The 15,059-nt window shown below is 38.6% G+C and overlaps 1 protein-coding gene across 1 annotated transcript in view; it reads left to right on the forward strand.

Moving 5' to 3' along the window:
• MYOM1 (myomesin 1) overlaps positions 1-15,059 on the forward strand; it is a 143,864-nt gene that overhangs the window by 124,787 nt on the left and 4,018 nt on the right. Inside the window, 9 exon segments of the mRNA XM_054984625.1 lie at positions 228-295; positions 703-816; positions 4,009-4,096; positions 5,521-5,559; positions 5,656-5,761; positions 9,444-9,607; positions 10,948-10,984; positions 11,259-11,281; positions 12,924-12,978. Of these exon segments, the coding sequence (XP_054840600.1) occupies positions 228-295; positions 703-816; positions 4,009-4,096; positions 5,521-5,559; positions 5,656-5,761; positions 9,444-9,607; positions 10,948-10,984; positions 11,259-11,281; positions 12,924-12,978 (694 nt within the window).

A 15,059-nucleotide genomic window follows, 5' to 3' on the forward strand; every position in this document is an offset into this window, starting at 1 on the left:
CTGGTGTCATTCCTAACCCCTATTTTGTTTGTAGGACAGAACAAAACTTGGCTGCATGCTGGGGGAGTGGTTAGCTTGGTTTATTTTCATTCCTCAGAAGTAGCTCTCATTAAAGAAAGGATGGTTGACCCCTGATCTGGACTATAAATAGAGAAAATTAACAGTAGAGTGAACTTTTTGTGTGTTCTGATTTCTGAGGGATTTCTTTTACAAATCATTTCAAACAGGACCTCATTTTGTTGAATATCTGGGATGGGAAGTTACCCCTGAATGCAATGTGTTATTGAAATGCAAGGTAAGAGCTGGATTTTGAGTACTGGATGTGGCAAAATTCACAAGTGTAGCATGGTGGTGGCAATCAGTGGCTACTACTGAACTGCATATATTGGGGCAAGACTATTTTATATCATCATCGTTACTGATGATCACTTCCTTTCTTTCAAAGGAGTAATTTACAGTTTATGTCAGTATTACAACATTACTACTCATTGTGAAATGAGCTGGTATGATATGCTTCCTCTTTTAAAATGCAATATGTGTTAACTGCTTCAAGTAGAAAGGCCAAGGGTAGAATCAGCAAGTACATCATCCCCACCTCTTGCAGTTTAATGGGGTTTTCCTCTCCACAGCTGTCCAAATAATAATTGATTACTAATAATATTGTATACACATAAGAAGAATATCTATTTTCTTTAACTTTAGGTGGCTAATATCAAGAAGGAAACACACATTGTTTGGTACAAAGATGAAAGAGAGATAATGGTTGATGAACAGCATGACTTTAAGGATGGTGTATGTACTCTGCTGATAACAGAGGTGAGTGAACTTTCCTCCTTTAATTGTCAGCTCCATAGAGTCCAAGAGCCTATTAAAACATGACAGATTTCCTTAATGTGATCATATTCACAAGGTGAAACGTTCCACTCCATGTTAGATGTGATGGACATGTATTTATTACAATATCTGTATATGCACTGGTGGAAAGCCAGAGCCAGTAAGTTGGTTTGCCTTGAGTATGAGGAGACTGCAAAGCCCAGCAGCTACTTTTCCTTTGCAAACTGGAGCTAGGAGAAACCATTTTCCAGTGAGGAGGAGGGTGGGATAAAAAGGATGCTAAAACTTCTTTTGCCTGTTTCCCCTACCAATTCAGCCCTATGGAGCACCCTCTAAGAAGATTTGTTTAATGCCAGTTGTAAAGAAATTATTCGTGACATGATCTCCTTCATGAGTTATTGGACAAATAAAAATTAAAATCAAATCACAAGTAAATCAGAAATTAAAATTAAAATCACATCCTGCAATCCCCAAGTAGATGTGCTGATGGTCCCAGATCTTTCTTTTCCTACCCTGAGAAATTTTATTTTCAGGGTCATAGGATCCATGTGGTAAAATCATTCTTTCTATCTCTTCCATCACTGCTAGAAAGGAAAGAACTGGTAAGAGGAGGTGAACATGGGAAAGATCAGAAACCATCACCATCACTGACACATTGTGAAATCCAACCCAATGATGTGATTTTAACTATATATGTAAACCATTATGTTAGTTAAGATCATTTATTCCAATACAATACAAAACCATTAAATATACTTTGCTGGTGTATTACTTTCATATGTGACTAACATCCAAGGACTTGGGAATCCTCTAGAGATGACATATAAGATTCAGCAAATACTATTTTAACATGCTGTCTTAAATAAAGTGAAGGAAAAAGGGATGGACTAGTTTTTACAAATGGTGTATTAAATCTGAAACGGAATCAAAATAAGAAAAGGAACTAGGCTAAAAGTTTATTCTAAAAAGAGAGAGGAACTAACAAAGATGAGAGGATGATGCTAATAAAGAGGGAAAGATAATTGCCTAATACACTGCAAACTTAGCAAAAAAGAAAACAGTTCCCCAGAAAAACAATGAACATTTTAGAGGAAACAAATATATGCAGTATTTTTGTCAGATCTAACCTTGATTATTTATTTAATTTGTACTCTGCCTCTTTGTCTAATGGAGACCCAAAGTGGCTTACAATGTTATCTTCTCCATTTTATCCTTATAAGAATCCTATGAGGTAGGATTAGATCTAGAAAAAGGTGGCGTGAAAATTGGAGGGAGGAACATTAACAATTTGAGATATGCAGATGACACCACATTACTAGCAGAAAATAGTGAAGACTTGAAACGACTACTGATGAAGGTTAAAGGGGAAAGCGCCAAAGCAGGATTACAACTGAACATCAAGAAGACAAAAGTAATGACTACTGAGGAACTACACAATTTTAAAGTTGACAATGAGGAAATTGAAGTTGTTCAAGATTTTCTATTCCTTGGCTCAATCATCAACCAACAGGTAGACTGCAATGAAGAAATCAGAAGAAGATTGAGACTTGGAAGAGCAGCTGTGAGGGAGCTAGATAAGATCCTTAAAGATAAAGATGCCTCTCTGGGAACCAAGATCAAGATAATCCAAACTATGTTATTCCTCGTTACTATGTATGGATGTGAAAGTTGGACGGTAAAGAAAGCTGACAGGAAGAAAATTGATTCATTTGAAATGTGGTGCTGGAGGAGACTTTTGCAGATACCATGGACAGCCAAAAAGACAAATAAGTGGGTACTAGACCAAATCAAGCCAGAATTCTCCTTAGAAGCTAAAATGACAAGACTAAAGCTTTTGTACTTTGGTCACATCATGAGAAGACAAGATTGTCTGGAAAAGTCAGTAGTGCTAGGAAAAGTGGAAGGCAGCAGGAAAAGAGGAAGACCTAAAATGAGGTGGCTTGACTCAATAAAAGAAGCCACGCCCTCCAGTTTGCAGTATCTGAGTAGGTCTGTTAGAGCATTTTGGAGGTCTTTCATTCATAGGGTCACCATAGGTCAGAAACAACTTGACGGCACATAACACACACATGAGGTAGGTTAGGCTGAGAGTGTGTGCCTGGCCCAAAGTCACCCAACAAGCTTCTGTGGCAGAACAGGGAATCAAACCTGGGTCTCCCAAACTCTCAAAGCACTACACCACAACTGGCTCTCTTGTTTGCTTCTTTAAGAACATAAAATGCATTTTATTTATAATATGAAAAGGTAGGGTTCCCAGCTTTGTGGAGAGGTACATACATACACATGTAGTCTCTATATGTACATTCCAGAGCTTGCATATATTGTTGGAAGTAGCAATGTCTGGCGTACAAAGATAAAGAGAAGACCCTACAGGGGGCAGCAAGGATAAGTCAGATAGGAACATGAGGACAGGACCTCTCTATTACATGTCACTTCCTTGTCTTGTCTCCAGATTGGTACTTTTAGGGCAATATCCTGTTTCTTCTTAGACACTCTCTTTTTCTTAGTCAGTTAGATAGCTAGATGCTGTCTCTATCTTTCCTCTTCACTATTAAGTACATAGTTCCTAAATAAACTTTCTTTACTCTTTAATCAGTAACATGTGGCTATCGTTGTGTAAGGCAATCTGCCAACATATATGTTGGTTGCAAAGCTTACTGCCTGTTTTCATTTCCCCATGTACATTCATTCTATCCGCATATTAGAATGTCTGAAAAGATCTAGAACCCCTGATCTAGAACCTCTTTTGTTTGTATATTTATTGACTTATATCCTGATTTTCTCCCCAAAGGACCCAAAGCACCTAACAACGTGAAAAATAATACCCAATCAAGTGAACAGCAAACAAAGTGAACAAAGTAAAACAAACATGTGCATCTTAGGCCGGTCCTAGACTCATTGGCTTGCTTGATTGAAGACACAGGCTGCAGGTTGCTGGCTAAGAGCCAAAGAGCCATGAGCCCTTCGGCTCTTGCTCTTGGACTTATGCCTCTGGCCACACCCAAGCTTTATAGTACCTGAAACAGAAAGGAGAAAGAGCAGTGCTCAGCAGAGATATTTCAGGGCTGGCAAAGATGTTCCTCCCCCTGGTACTTTCTCATTATCTTCATAAGTTACACACAGTAATCAGAACATTTTTTCTATTGCTATTCAGTTATATTGTTTTGTTCACAGTTTTCTAAGAAAGATGCTGGCATTTATGAAGTAATACTGAAAGATGACAGAGGAAAGGACAAGAGCATATTGAAGCTTGTGGAAGCAGGTGAGCGCTCTGTGCTGTATGAGAATCATAATGAATCAACAACAATAACCATTTTGTGTCTCTTTTACAATTAATGATTTCTATAAAACTCTCCTTTTATATTTTTTTCTTATTTTATCTAGCAATCTCCAAGGCACTTTAAGTACCTAGGGGTTGCCTGGGCGAATGAGGGTCCAGACACAAAAGTCACAAGTGCTAGGAATCAAAAGTCAAGTGTCTAACATAATTATGGTTGCCAACCGCTTGGAGAAAAAAATGTCCTGTCCCTTTAAAAGAGGCTAAACACAATGTTATTTACTAGATGATGTCATTTTCCTCCATGCTATGAAAAGTTTCAGCAGTCTAGTTACACACCATAAGCTTCTACAAAAGAAACAGGAGATTTTAGTCCCAGGCAATCCTAAACACAATTGTTATTGGTGCTGTCCAGGCAAAATCTAGCCTGAAAGCTAATGCTTTATAATATTTCCAGGTCAGAGAAAAGCAATGTCTGGCCTGGATCAATGGAATCTCTCATGAAGCCTAGAAACATACCACAGCCCAGAAAACATTCTGATCTTCTGCCATGTGATAACACACAGATCGGTGGGATCCTGACTTTTTGCTATCCTCAGTAGTTGACGTATATGATCTGTACCTGTACAACCCAGGAGCCCTTGGGAGCCTCTGTACATCCCAGGACCCCTTGGGATATCACATCAGATGCATGTCAGCTACTTGCTACTGCTGACAGTATTGGTAAATAATCAAAGAGATACCTCCATATTCTATGTAACTTACAATGAAATCCTGAACAGTTACTCCAGTCTAAGCCTATTGAAATCAATGGGCTTAGACTGAAGTAACTCTGCTTAGGATTTCACTGTTAATGGTCTTGGCTTGTTTTTTTAGTAGCTTTTTAATGACGTTGTCCTGTTTATTTCAAATGTTTGTGTTTTAATGGCTTTGTTTTATTATTTTAGCTGTAAGTTGTCAGGAGCAAGTCTTTGGAGAGGCAGTATATATATTTTCTAAATAATAAATAACACTCCAATTGTGTGCTGACTCTTCTAATAGTATCTTCCTAAATAGAGTTGGATTATTTTTCTAACAGAAGAGGTCAAGTTTTCTAACAACAGACTTAAGATATCCTTCATTAACACCACTAATCCCACACCAAAGGTGCAGTTTCCCTCTCTACCATGTTATTTAGGGGTACTGTTTTGGTTTGCACTATGAACAAGAAACAAAGAACAATGAAACCAGGGAAGATGCATACAGACTTTTCGAGAATATTTATTAACACTCTTTAAAAGCCAATTTTTACAACAAAAAATCAATGGCAGGAAGCTCCAGATTAGCCAGGAAACATAAGGGCAGTATTCAGTTATAGCTAGGTACATCTAATCTGGAGACTCAGTTTCAGATTTTTTTTCTCCCTACAGCTTTTGCAGATTTGATGACAGAAGTATGTAAAATGATTGGTAAGTATTTAAGTCCCCTCCTGATGAATGACTCATTTGTGCCTCTCCACAAATGACTGTATGGTCATAACAATATAATATGTGTTATATTTTCAGCTCTATCTGCAACAGATCTGAAAATTCAGAGCACGGAAGAGGGTATCAGATTATATTCCTTTGTTAACTACTACTTGGAAGATCTAAGGGTGAGCTGGTCACACAAGTAAGTGAATGAGCTCTTGACACTCAACAGGAGCATTCCACATATGGTTAAAATGTAGGAAATATCAACACTAATTCATCTCTCCAGGCTGGTTTTAGATTGGCTCACCACAGTGAACTCATTTGATGTACACTGTGCCCTTGGATTGTATATGCAGCGGCTATGTGCTATGCAGTCACAGTTCAGAGAATCCAAACACCATGTTGTAAACTGCCTTGAGCACCAGACATGGTAGAGAGGCAGTATATAAGTTGAACAAATAAATAAATGTAAATGATACCTGGTGTGATTTCAAGTAGTGTAATTCTGTGTATGTTTACTCAGTAGTAAGCCTCACTGACTTAATAGAACTTACTCCAAAGTGTAGGTGTGTAAGATTACTACCTGCCTGATGCATTGTTTCTAGTGTCATTGACGGTGCTCTGTCTTCTTGAAATATACAAATGTCTGTGTTCCTGATTAGAGTTGGGCAAAGTATCTATATCTGAACTTTCTGTTTCTTACTGTATTGTAATGGTGGGATGTGAAGGTATAGATATGGCCTTATAGATCTCAGTTCAAGTGAGATCTTGTTAAATTACTGATATATCTGCATTATTTCATAACTTGAACACGTTTGGGATCATTTTCACAGAAGCAACACTTATTACCATGTTGCAGTGACAGGACAAATGGGCATATTCAGGGATTTTTTTCTGGGAAAAGAGGTAGTGGAACTCAGTGGGTTGCCCTCGGATAAAATGGTCACATGGCTGGTGGCCCCAGCCCCTGATCTCCAGACAGAAGGGAGTTTAGTTTGCCCTCCGCACCATGGCATGGAGGGCAATCTAAACTCCCCTCTGTCTGGAGATCAGAGGGCAGGGCCACCAGCCATGTGATCATTTTCAAGAGGTTCTGGAACTCTGTTCCACTGTGTTCCATCTGAAAAAAAGACCTGGGCATATTATGAACACCATTGCCAATGTGAAAGGTAAAACAGCGAAATCTGTTAGACTAAACCAGTATGTATTGATGTCCCTTTCTTGATGATTTGCAATCTGCTGGGAAATTCCAGATACCCATGATTTGCACCTTTTCATAACTCTTTGTAGGGACATTTAATGCCCCTTATTTACGTTGCACAGGTGGTGTGGAAGACACTGTACTGCAGGCCCCCCTCATATCTCCATATAGCATGAGAAGGCATCAGTGTCGCCGCAGTGTCTGAGAATGTAAATGCTGGTGTGATTATGCTATAATTTATTTTACATTTTCTTAAAACACCTAAACCCTCACCTACAACTAACTATTATTAAATATAATCAGAAATTTCCCTCAGACCCTGCTGCAACAATTATGTTTTTAAAAACGAACAGGGCCATCTCGAAACTCTATAAAATGAGCTTTCAGACTCACTTGCAGGCTGTGTTGGCACCGAGGGCAAGAAAGAGATGGAGGCATCGCTGAGACGGAAGAGGTAGAGAATCCATGTCCTCTTCCTGGCTGGCAACGTGGTCAGTGCCATTCTGGAAGATCCATAAAACCACTGCCCAAAAAAACACAACCCAGAAAAATAAGATCTTTTAAAAAATATAGAACAACTGTAAAATCAGAACTGGAAGGAAGTTTTTATTACAGTAACAACTTGGATAATCCAACTCCCAGCAAAAACTCTTTAAAAATTAAAAACCTTTTCAAAACAGAGAAAATGCAAAGCAGTTAAAAATTCTAAAACAAACCAAGAGAAGAGAGCCCAACAGAATAAGCCTTTTAAATTCTCTTTAAAACAGCACAAAACAAAACCAAGAAAAACTATTTTTTAAAGAACCAGAAAGAAAAAAAATACTCCCTTTCCTCCTGCCAAATGCAACCCTCCCAAGCAAAAAACAAAAAACACATAAAAACTTGAAATAATATTTAAAAACAAAGTCCAGTGCGAGAAAACCAGTCCTGAAGATGTCTGGTAAACACAAAACAAGGTGGTCTTCCCAGACAGGCAGTAGAAATCCAAGGAAGAGGCCAGAGCACCCCTATTGTTGTGCTGCTGAAGTAGTTTCAGTCCTTCCTGGAAGATGGATAACAGATATGCCCAGGCCTTTGTTTCTGGGGAAAGAGGTGGTGGAACTCTCAAGAGGGAAATGAGAGAAAAACATGTGGGCCCCCCTTACAAAACAGCCATTTCATCCAGGGGAACTGATCTCTGTTTGGAGATCGGGGGAGGGGGTCCACTGGACACGAGAGGTGCCGGAACTCTGTTCCACGGCATTCTCTCTGAAAAAAAAAGCCCTGGATATGCCATTTCCACTCCCCATCAGAATGGCAGCTGCCAGTGCCAATGCCCCATCCCAAACAGCAACCCCTAGCCATGCAGCTGACTAACCTGCCTCCTGCAGCTGCAAAGGCAGCCCAACCTCAGCCAGACCTACATGAGTGCTTTGGCAGCCAAGCTGGGGCAAGCACAAATCCTAGTCTGCTGAGGGAGCCTCAGGGAAGCAGCAGCAGCAGAAGGGGCAAGCCAGGCAAAAAGCTGAACAAATGCCCTCCAGATACAGTACAAAGTGTTGCTTTTTAATCTTAAAGAACTTAACAGCTTGGATCCAAGTACCTTAAGGACTCCTTCTACCCATATATGACAGCCTGTACTCTGAGATCATCCAAAGGAACCTACAATTAGAGAGACAGCTGGTGGAAACCTGTAAGAGGGCATCTGGCTGCCCTTAGATTTCTCTCCAGCAGGAACTAAGGTTGATCCCTTAAATCCTTCTGCTGCCAGTTACAGACTCTGTGATTTCAGAAGGTCTTTTAAAATTACATTCTTATCCTGGTTTTAAATTTTGTTCTTTAATTGTTTTTGTCCTAATGATTTTCAGTTATTCTTACTAGGATCCCTCTTGTGTTTTGTTATAAGTTGCTTTTGTTTTAGCTTATTTTATAAGGGAAGGTGGGCATATAAATGCTTTGATTGCATACAAATAGGCATCAGGCATGTGTAATAGTTGTACATTGGTTTTGTGCCAATAAAGCAATCACTCTACAGGATTTGCATGATGCTGGAAGTCATGACAGACAACCTCCAGCCTTCAAGTTATTAAGTACTTACTGCATCTTCTCGGCTAGTTCCTAAGATGCATAGAGGTATTTTTGCATTGTTGGCAGCCTTTGTGCAACCTCCGTTTGGTTTAGGCACATGGTCAATACCACTGATGTAATATAAAAGCTCTCCTTTAGTCATTCATTCCTCCTTTTGTGTAGGCAGTCTTGTGAGGGAAGAAAATGTGCTGAAGTTCAGGTTTGACAGGTGGGCTGTTGTAGGCTTAAAACTATCCTTTGAAGAAGTTGTGGAAAGTCTCCTTTGAAGCATATGGCACTGTCTCTTGGAGAATGCACTAGGACTAAAATAGACGTGTTGTTATGTTATCTGTGGTAGACCCTGTTTAACAATGCTGACATATTGTTATTGACATCACAGGTTGCTGGTACTGTTGTAACTTGAACTAGTTTCCAGTGTCAAGGATGTGTCTGCAAAAGGAAAGAGCAAAGAAAGAATTAATACATTAATTCAGCTTCTTATTTCATTGCTGTAATTTTTATGAAATTTATTTGTAACACTTCCCAATGTATGCCCTATTGAAAAGGCCATGTTATCCCACAGTGTTTTGCATGATCAAAAAAAGACAATGTTGTTTTGTTCATTTTTTTCCAGTGAAACCAAAATTAAGTATACTGAAAGAGTGAAGACTGGTGTCACTGGGGAACAAATTTGGTTGCAGATTAATGAGCCAACACCCAACGACAAAGGCAAATATGTAATGGAACTCTTCGATGGTAAAACTGGACACACAAAAGGGGTGGATCTTTCTGGGCAAGGTAAATTCATCTCCATCAGTATAATCCATTTGATGCAGAAATACCATCTACCCTTCCAGGTCCATGATTCTCAATGGAACTCCCAACAACCTAGGATAAGAGCACGTAGACTCCCCATTTGGTGTTTAGTACAGGTTGGGCCTATTCTGGGTCACATGGTGACACCCACATTGGGATTTTGAGAGCATGCAGGGCTGTAAAGCTTGTGACTGGGAGGCACATATGCTTTATTTCCAAAGGGATGAAAAATTTTATGCAGGGAGATTTTGGTTAACTAATTAAAACTCGAGCCAAAGATTAACTATTTTTCAGTCACCAGACTGTATCATGAAATGAAACGAAGAGCATGACAGCAGCCTGATCTCGTAGTCATGTTAATTAGTCTAAACAGTGCTCCATGTCTCATAGGTTTCATTGTGTATGTTTGAGAATGAAAGAGGTAATTTATAGCTTAAGATTTTCTTTACCTGCGAAGGTACTTAGGATGAGGTGTATTGACCATTATGTTAGCAGACAGTCTCAGTCTTATTGTGCCCCACATGAAAAATTGGCTATGCAGACTGTTTAGTTCTCATTAGTTCCTATCAAAGTACGGACCAGCTAGAGGATGAATCCCAGCACCTCTAGCCTGCTGGCATGAGATACTCTTGAAACAGAACTCCCAATATTTGACTTTATGGCAGTACTTGCAGTCCAATCAAATGTGAATTTATAAAAGTATATTTATTCAGAAGCAAGTCTCACTGATGGGATGTATTTCCAAATAAGTGGGCACAGGATTGTAATTTTAAACAACATCATCAATTGGTTGGATCCAGACAACTTTTTTGCTCAGTTTCATCCAGTTCTTCTCTTTACTTCATTCTTCATCCTACATGACTTTTGGCCAATACAAGACCCATGATTCCTTGCAAGGTTTTTGGGTGAGTAAGAGAGACACCATCTCTTTTTTTCACCAGTTGAAAAGCTGATTCCCACACAAATTTATCCTACTTTAGGGGAATCATTCTCATTTCTTCTAGCTATAGAAGGACTTCTGAACCTTTCATGCCACCATTACACTTGCTTTTCAACAGCCCTCAACTCTATTGATTTGTTATTGCAGTTGCATCATCACATTAGGGGAAAACATTATCCTATCATTCCGTAGAATTTAATGTTGCAAGGTGATTCCCATGTACAATATGCAGAAAGTAGCAGTGAGATATTCTCTGCTTTGTACAACATAATTGAGTTTTTAAAACATGTTTAATCTATCCTAATTTGGGAAAATCTAAATAAATGAAATAATATGAATTGAATCTATAAAGACTATTAATACCAGCCTGTTTTTTTTAAAGCATTTGATGAAGCCTTTGCTGAATTCCAGCGGTTAAAGTAAGTACCATTCCTGAAAGGTGCCATTTAAAATATGATAATGGCGCTTGTGCTATAGAATGCTAATCATTATACAACTTATATTAGCATGATTTTAAGAAGCGGAGAGCCCACTGCTTCTTTTCTTTAAATCAGAGGTAGTTTCAACATTAATTTCATGCTTAATGTACAGAGAAAGAAACTAGAGTTACCTAAATGTCATTATGCATCTCAAGCAGCTAATTAAAAGATTAAAATGAAAGTGAGTTTTCTTTATGTCTTTTTTAAATTACAGAGCAGCTGCCATTGCAGAGAAAAGTAAGTAAACTCTCTTTGGTATTGCCATCAATAGGATGTTGTGTTTAGATCGATTCAGTTAAACATTTTTTAGAGAGTCCTTTGTAATATCAGTTTACAAATATATAAATTGATGGAGGGGAGCAGAAGGCAAATAGGGAGAACTTGTTTTGAAGTGTTATGTGTCACCCAAAAGAAACTGGAAACCTGCAAAGATGGCTTCTTGCTATCAAACAAGAGCAGAAGCCCATGCTAGCCATCTATCGTATATCCACTTTTGTTTCTGCTTCCACAAAATCTTGTACAACCAATTTGTGGGCACTATAATATATAGGGAGGAAAGTGTTGTATGTTGCACAAGACCTTGCACATCACTGGATTCAAGACAGTATATGTTTAAAATAATCCTACTTTGACACCAAAGGTGGAAGCACATTTGCAATAAATACAAGGAAATTATCCCTTTTGTAAAAATCATAAAACTTAGCCTTATCTTGAGGTCACAATGTTATGCATTTTCTTTTCCTCACTTCACACCAGTGGCTTCAGGAATGAGGAAATGCAAAGACAGGCTGCATCCACATGGCTGTTTTGCCCTGCCTTGGCTTCCAGACTTAAGCTGGAGAAAGGCTGCTTGGACCTATTGCACTATTTCTCCCCACCATGCAACTGGACGGCTTTTTGTCATCTTAAAAAATCCTCCATTACTTGCTATATCACTATTGCACTATATTGTACTATCACTATATATATCACTCTGTCACACCCTATTGTGACAGAGCAACTATGGTTTTTTTAAAAAAAATTGGTAAAAAGCCATCTGGTACCATGGGCAGGGGGTAGCCTCAAGGCAATGACTAAGGATAGTGCATAAGAAGCCCCCATATGGACACTCCATTGCTGCTTCACAAAAGAATATCACTGTCATGTGCAGTCAGCCACAATTACTTCAAGATGCAAGTAACTGTTACTGCATATTATAAAGGAGATAATGAAGTCCACGTGAGGTGGCCTGTTTGACTGAAATCTCAGTTTTATCAAAAACTGTAGTTTTCTGTGTATCCCAAGATAACCAATGATTAATAATGTTTCTAACAGTATATACCTAAAGATGTTGAGAGCCAGTGTGGAATGGCTAGAAAGATGGACTAGGACCTGGGAATCCCAGGTTCAATTTCCCATTCAGCCATGCAAGTTCTCTAGGTGACCTTAGGTCAGTCACACACCCTCAGCATAACAGCCTACAGAGCTTTTGTGAGGATAAAATGGAAGAGAAGAGAATGGTGTAAGTAGCTTTTGGTCCCCATTGGAGAGAAAGGTGGGGTATAAATGAAATAAATAAGACTTCTGATATACATAGGCTTCTTTTTCAGTATTGCCAGCTGTTATATTAAGAAGGCTATGGGTCCTCATTTTATGTGCATTTTTACAACATATATCTTGCATTGATAATGACAGGGTCCAGTACTAACAATGTAACACTCAAAACAAATGTGATATTAACTTCAAATAAAGTGGGCTAGAAATACTTGGTGTCATTCTCAGCTTGCTTTTATCACTGGCAGTTGCACAAAATTAAGACAAGAGGCTTTAGAAGGGAAATTAAATCTGGGGCAGAACTTATTTTTAAGACAATAAAGGAAACATTCCTAATGTTTTTCAGATCGTGCCCGGGTGCTTGGAGGTCTGCCCGATGTTGTCACTATCCAGGAAGGCAAGGTACAGTAAATTAATGGTGAAATGAAACAGCAGTCTAAAAACAGCAGTTTTGCTGCCTCTGTGCCCCTCAAGGAAGGAGAAGCTTCAGGATTATTAAATGCTCTGGTTTCTATAGAGAGACAGTTCTCTTTTCACCCACCATCTGGAGAATGCTGTTTTGCTAGACAGACAGACTTTCTGTAATTAGGCCACATTCACTTGCTCAGCTAGATCTCAAAAAGCGATGAGAGTGGCAACCAAGACTCAGGCCACAAACCAACATGAAGTTAAGTCTGCTTAAACTCATTAATCATTTTGTGAGCTTATCTCTGTCCAATAACCAGGACCTCAAATTTCATTTAAAAAGCTTCATGGGAAACACATGGTTAAAAAAAATCATGTGTTATATATGTTTCAGCATTAAATTAACCTGATTTTCTCCCCTCTCAAAACCATCTATTACACATGTAAACTTTGTGTAATGGCAAGTATCCTGGGATGTTCTTTAACAGAGGAGATGCAGCCCAGTTCCAGAATTATCCATAGGGGTAGCCATGTGAGTCCGTTTGAGCAAAAATGAATAGGAGTTTGATGGCATCTTGAAGACTAACAGTTGTATTGAGGCAGGATTTTTTTTTAATGAACTGGAGTCCACTTTATCAGATACATGAAATGTATCCTCAGTTGGTAGGTAAAGGCAAACTTAGATAAAACCATGACATACAAGAAGTACAGTGTGATAATTCTGTTCGTTTGCATAGAACTTTCACATATTGAACCCATTGTATTTCTTTATTTTTGTTCCACTGTTTATATGCACGTGTATGTGTATAATGTCTACTGAGAAAAATCACAGATACATGCAGTGAGCTCTAGTCTATGAAAGCTTATGACACAATGCATCTGTTTCTCTTCAAAAGTGCTGCACAACTACTTTCAAATTTTAAAAAAACTCTAGAATGTCTGGATAATGATGATTTAGCCTCACATTATCAACGAGGGTGACACCCCAATCCTCAACAGCACGTATTTTATCATTCCATTTGGAAGTTTAAAGTTAGAGCACTGGTATGGGAGGGGATCTTACTCTGACATGTGTGGATCTTTTCCTATATAATTACTGGGCATAGAACAGATTTCCCAGTAATCCTATCTCATTTAATCCAATATATTCAAAAAGTCAAAAAAGCACTGTATAGATTATGTAGGTACTATTCTGTATTCCAACTTCATATAAATTAACTTACGTTTCTTCTAACCATCCATAATTGCCTAGTTCTGGCCCAGTTCAACATTTTTCTTCTTATGACCAATAGTAATTTTGAACAATAATGAAAATACAGGCCACAGTTAAGTACTCTTTCATACCCTTTAATTTGTAATAATAATTGACACATTTGCAGAGCCTCACTTGTACACAGCGTATATTGGTCTCTTTCATTTCAGCAGCAGATACACCCTTCAATTGCATTGGAAGTAATTTTGTAATCTGGATGTTCTTGTCCAATATTGATGTCCCTACTTCCTCCAATCTAAATACTTTCTCTAAACACATGCTTCCTGTTGTTAGTTTTGGGCCCCTACCCACTGTTGCTGATCCATGAGAAATAGGGTGGAGATTAAGGCACTGCAAGACAGAAAAGCAGAACTTAGAAGAAAACTTGCTGAGCATGAAACTGTAACTCCCCTTGTAATACAAGTACATCCTCGTTGCTTGGAGTGTGCCCAAATAGACACATGAAGGAATGTATGTCTAGCTATACATACACATTATGAATTAGGGCTTGAATTTAATCGATATCCTGAATCACAATCTGAGAACTACACAGAGTTAAAGATTGTTATCAGTGGGGGTGTACAAAATGAAACAAATGAGCCAGAAAAACACCTGGAAATCACTGTTTCATTTTGTTAAAGCACCTTCTGGAACAGTGAGCAAAATCCAGGAAAGCAAATTATGACATCCTCCCACCAAAAAGTTTGTGTTTTGTTTTGGTTCTTACTTTGTAGAGGCAGACAGCCATTGTGCCCACATAGCAGAATCTTGTTTTCATTAATGACAAGGGGGGGAGAGCCCTATGTTATTAATTAACTCTGTTGT

Source organism: Eublepharis macularius, chromosome 7 (genome assembly GCF_028583425.1).
Source record: "Eublepharis macularius isolate TG4126 chromosome 7, MPM_Emac_v1.0, whole genome shotgun sequence".
Lineage (NCBI taxonomy): Eukaryota > Metazoa > Chordata > Lepidosauria > Squamata > Eublepharidae > Eublepharis > Eublepharis macularius.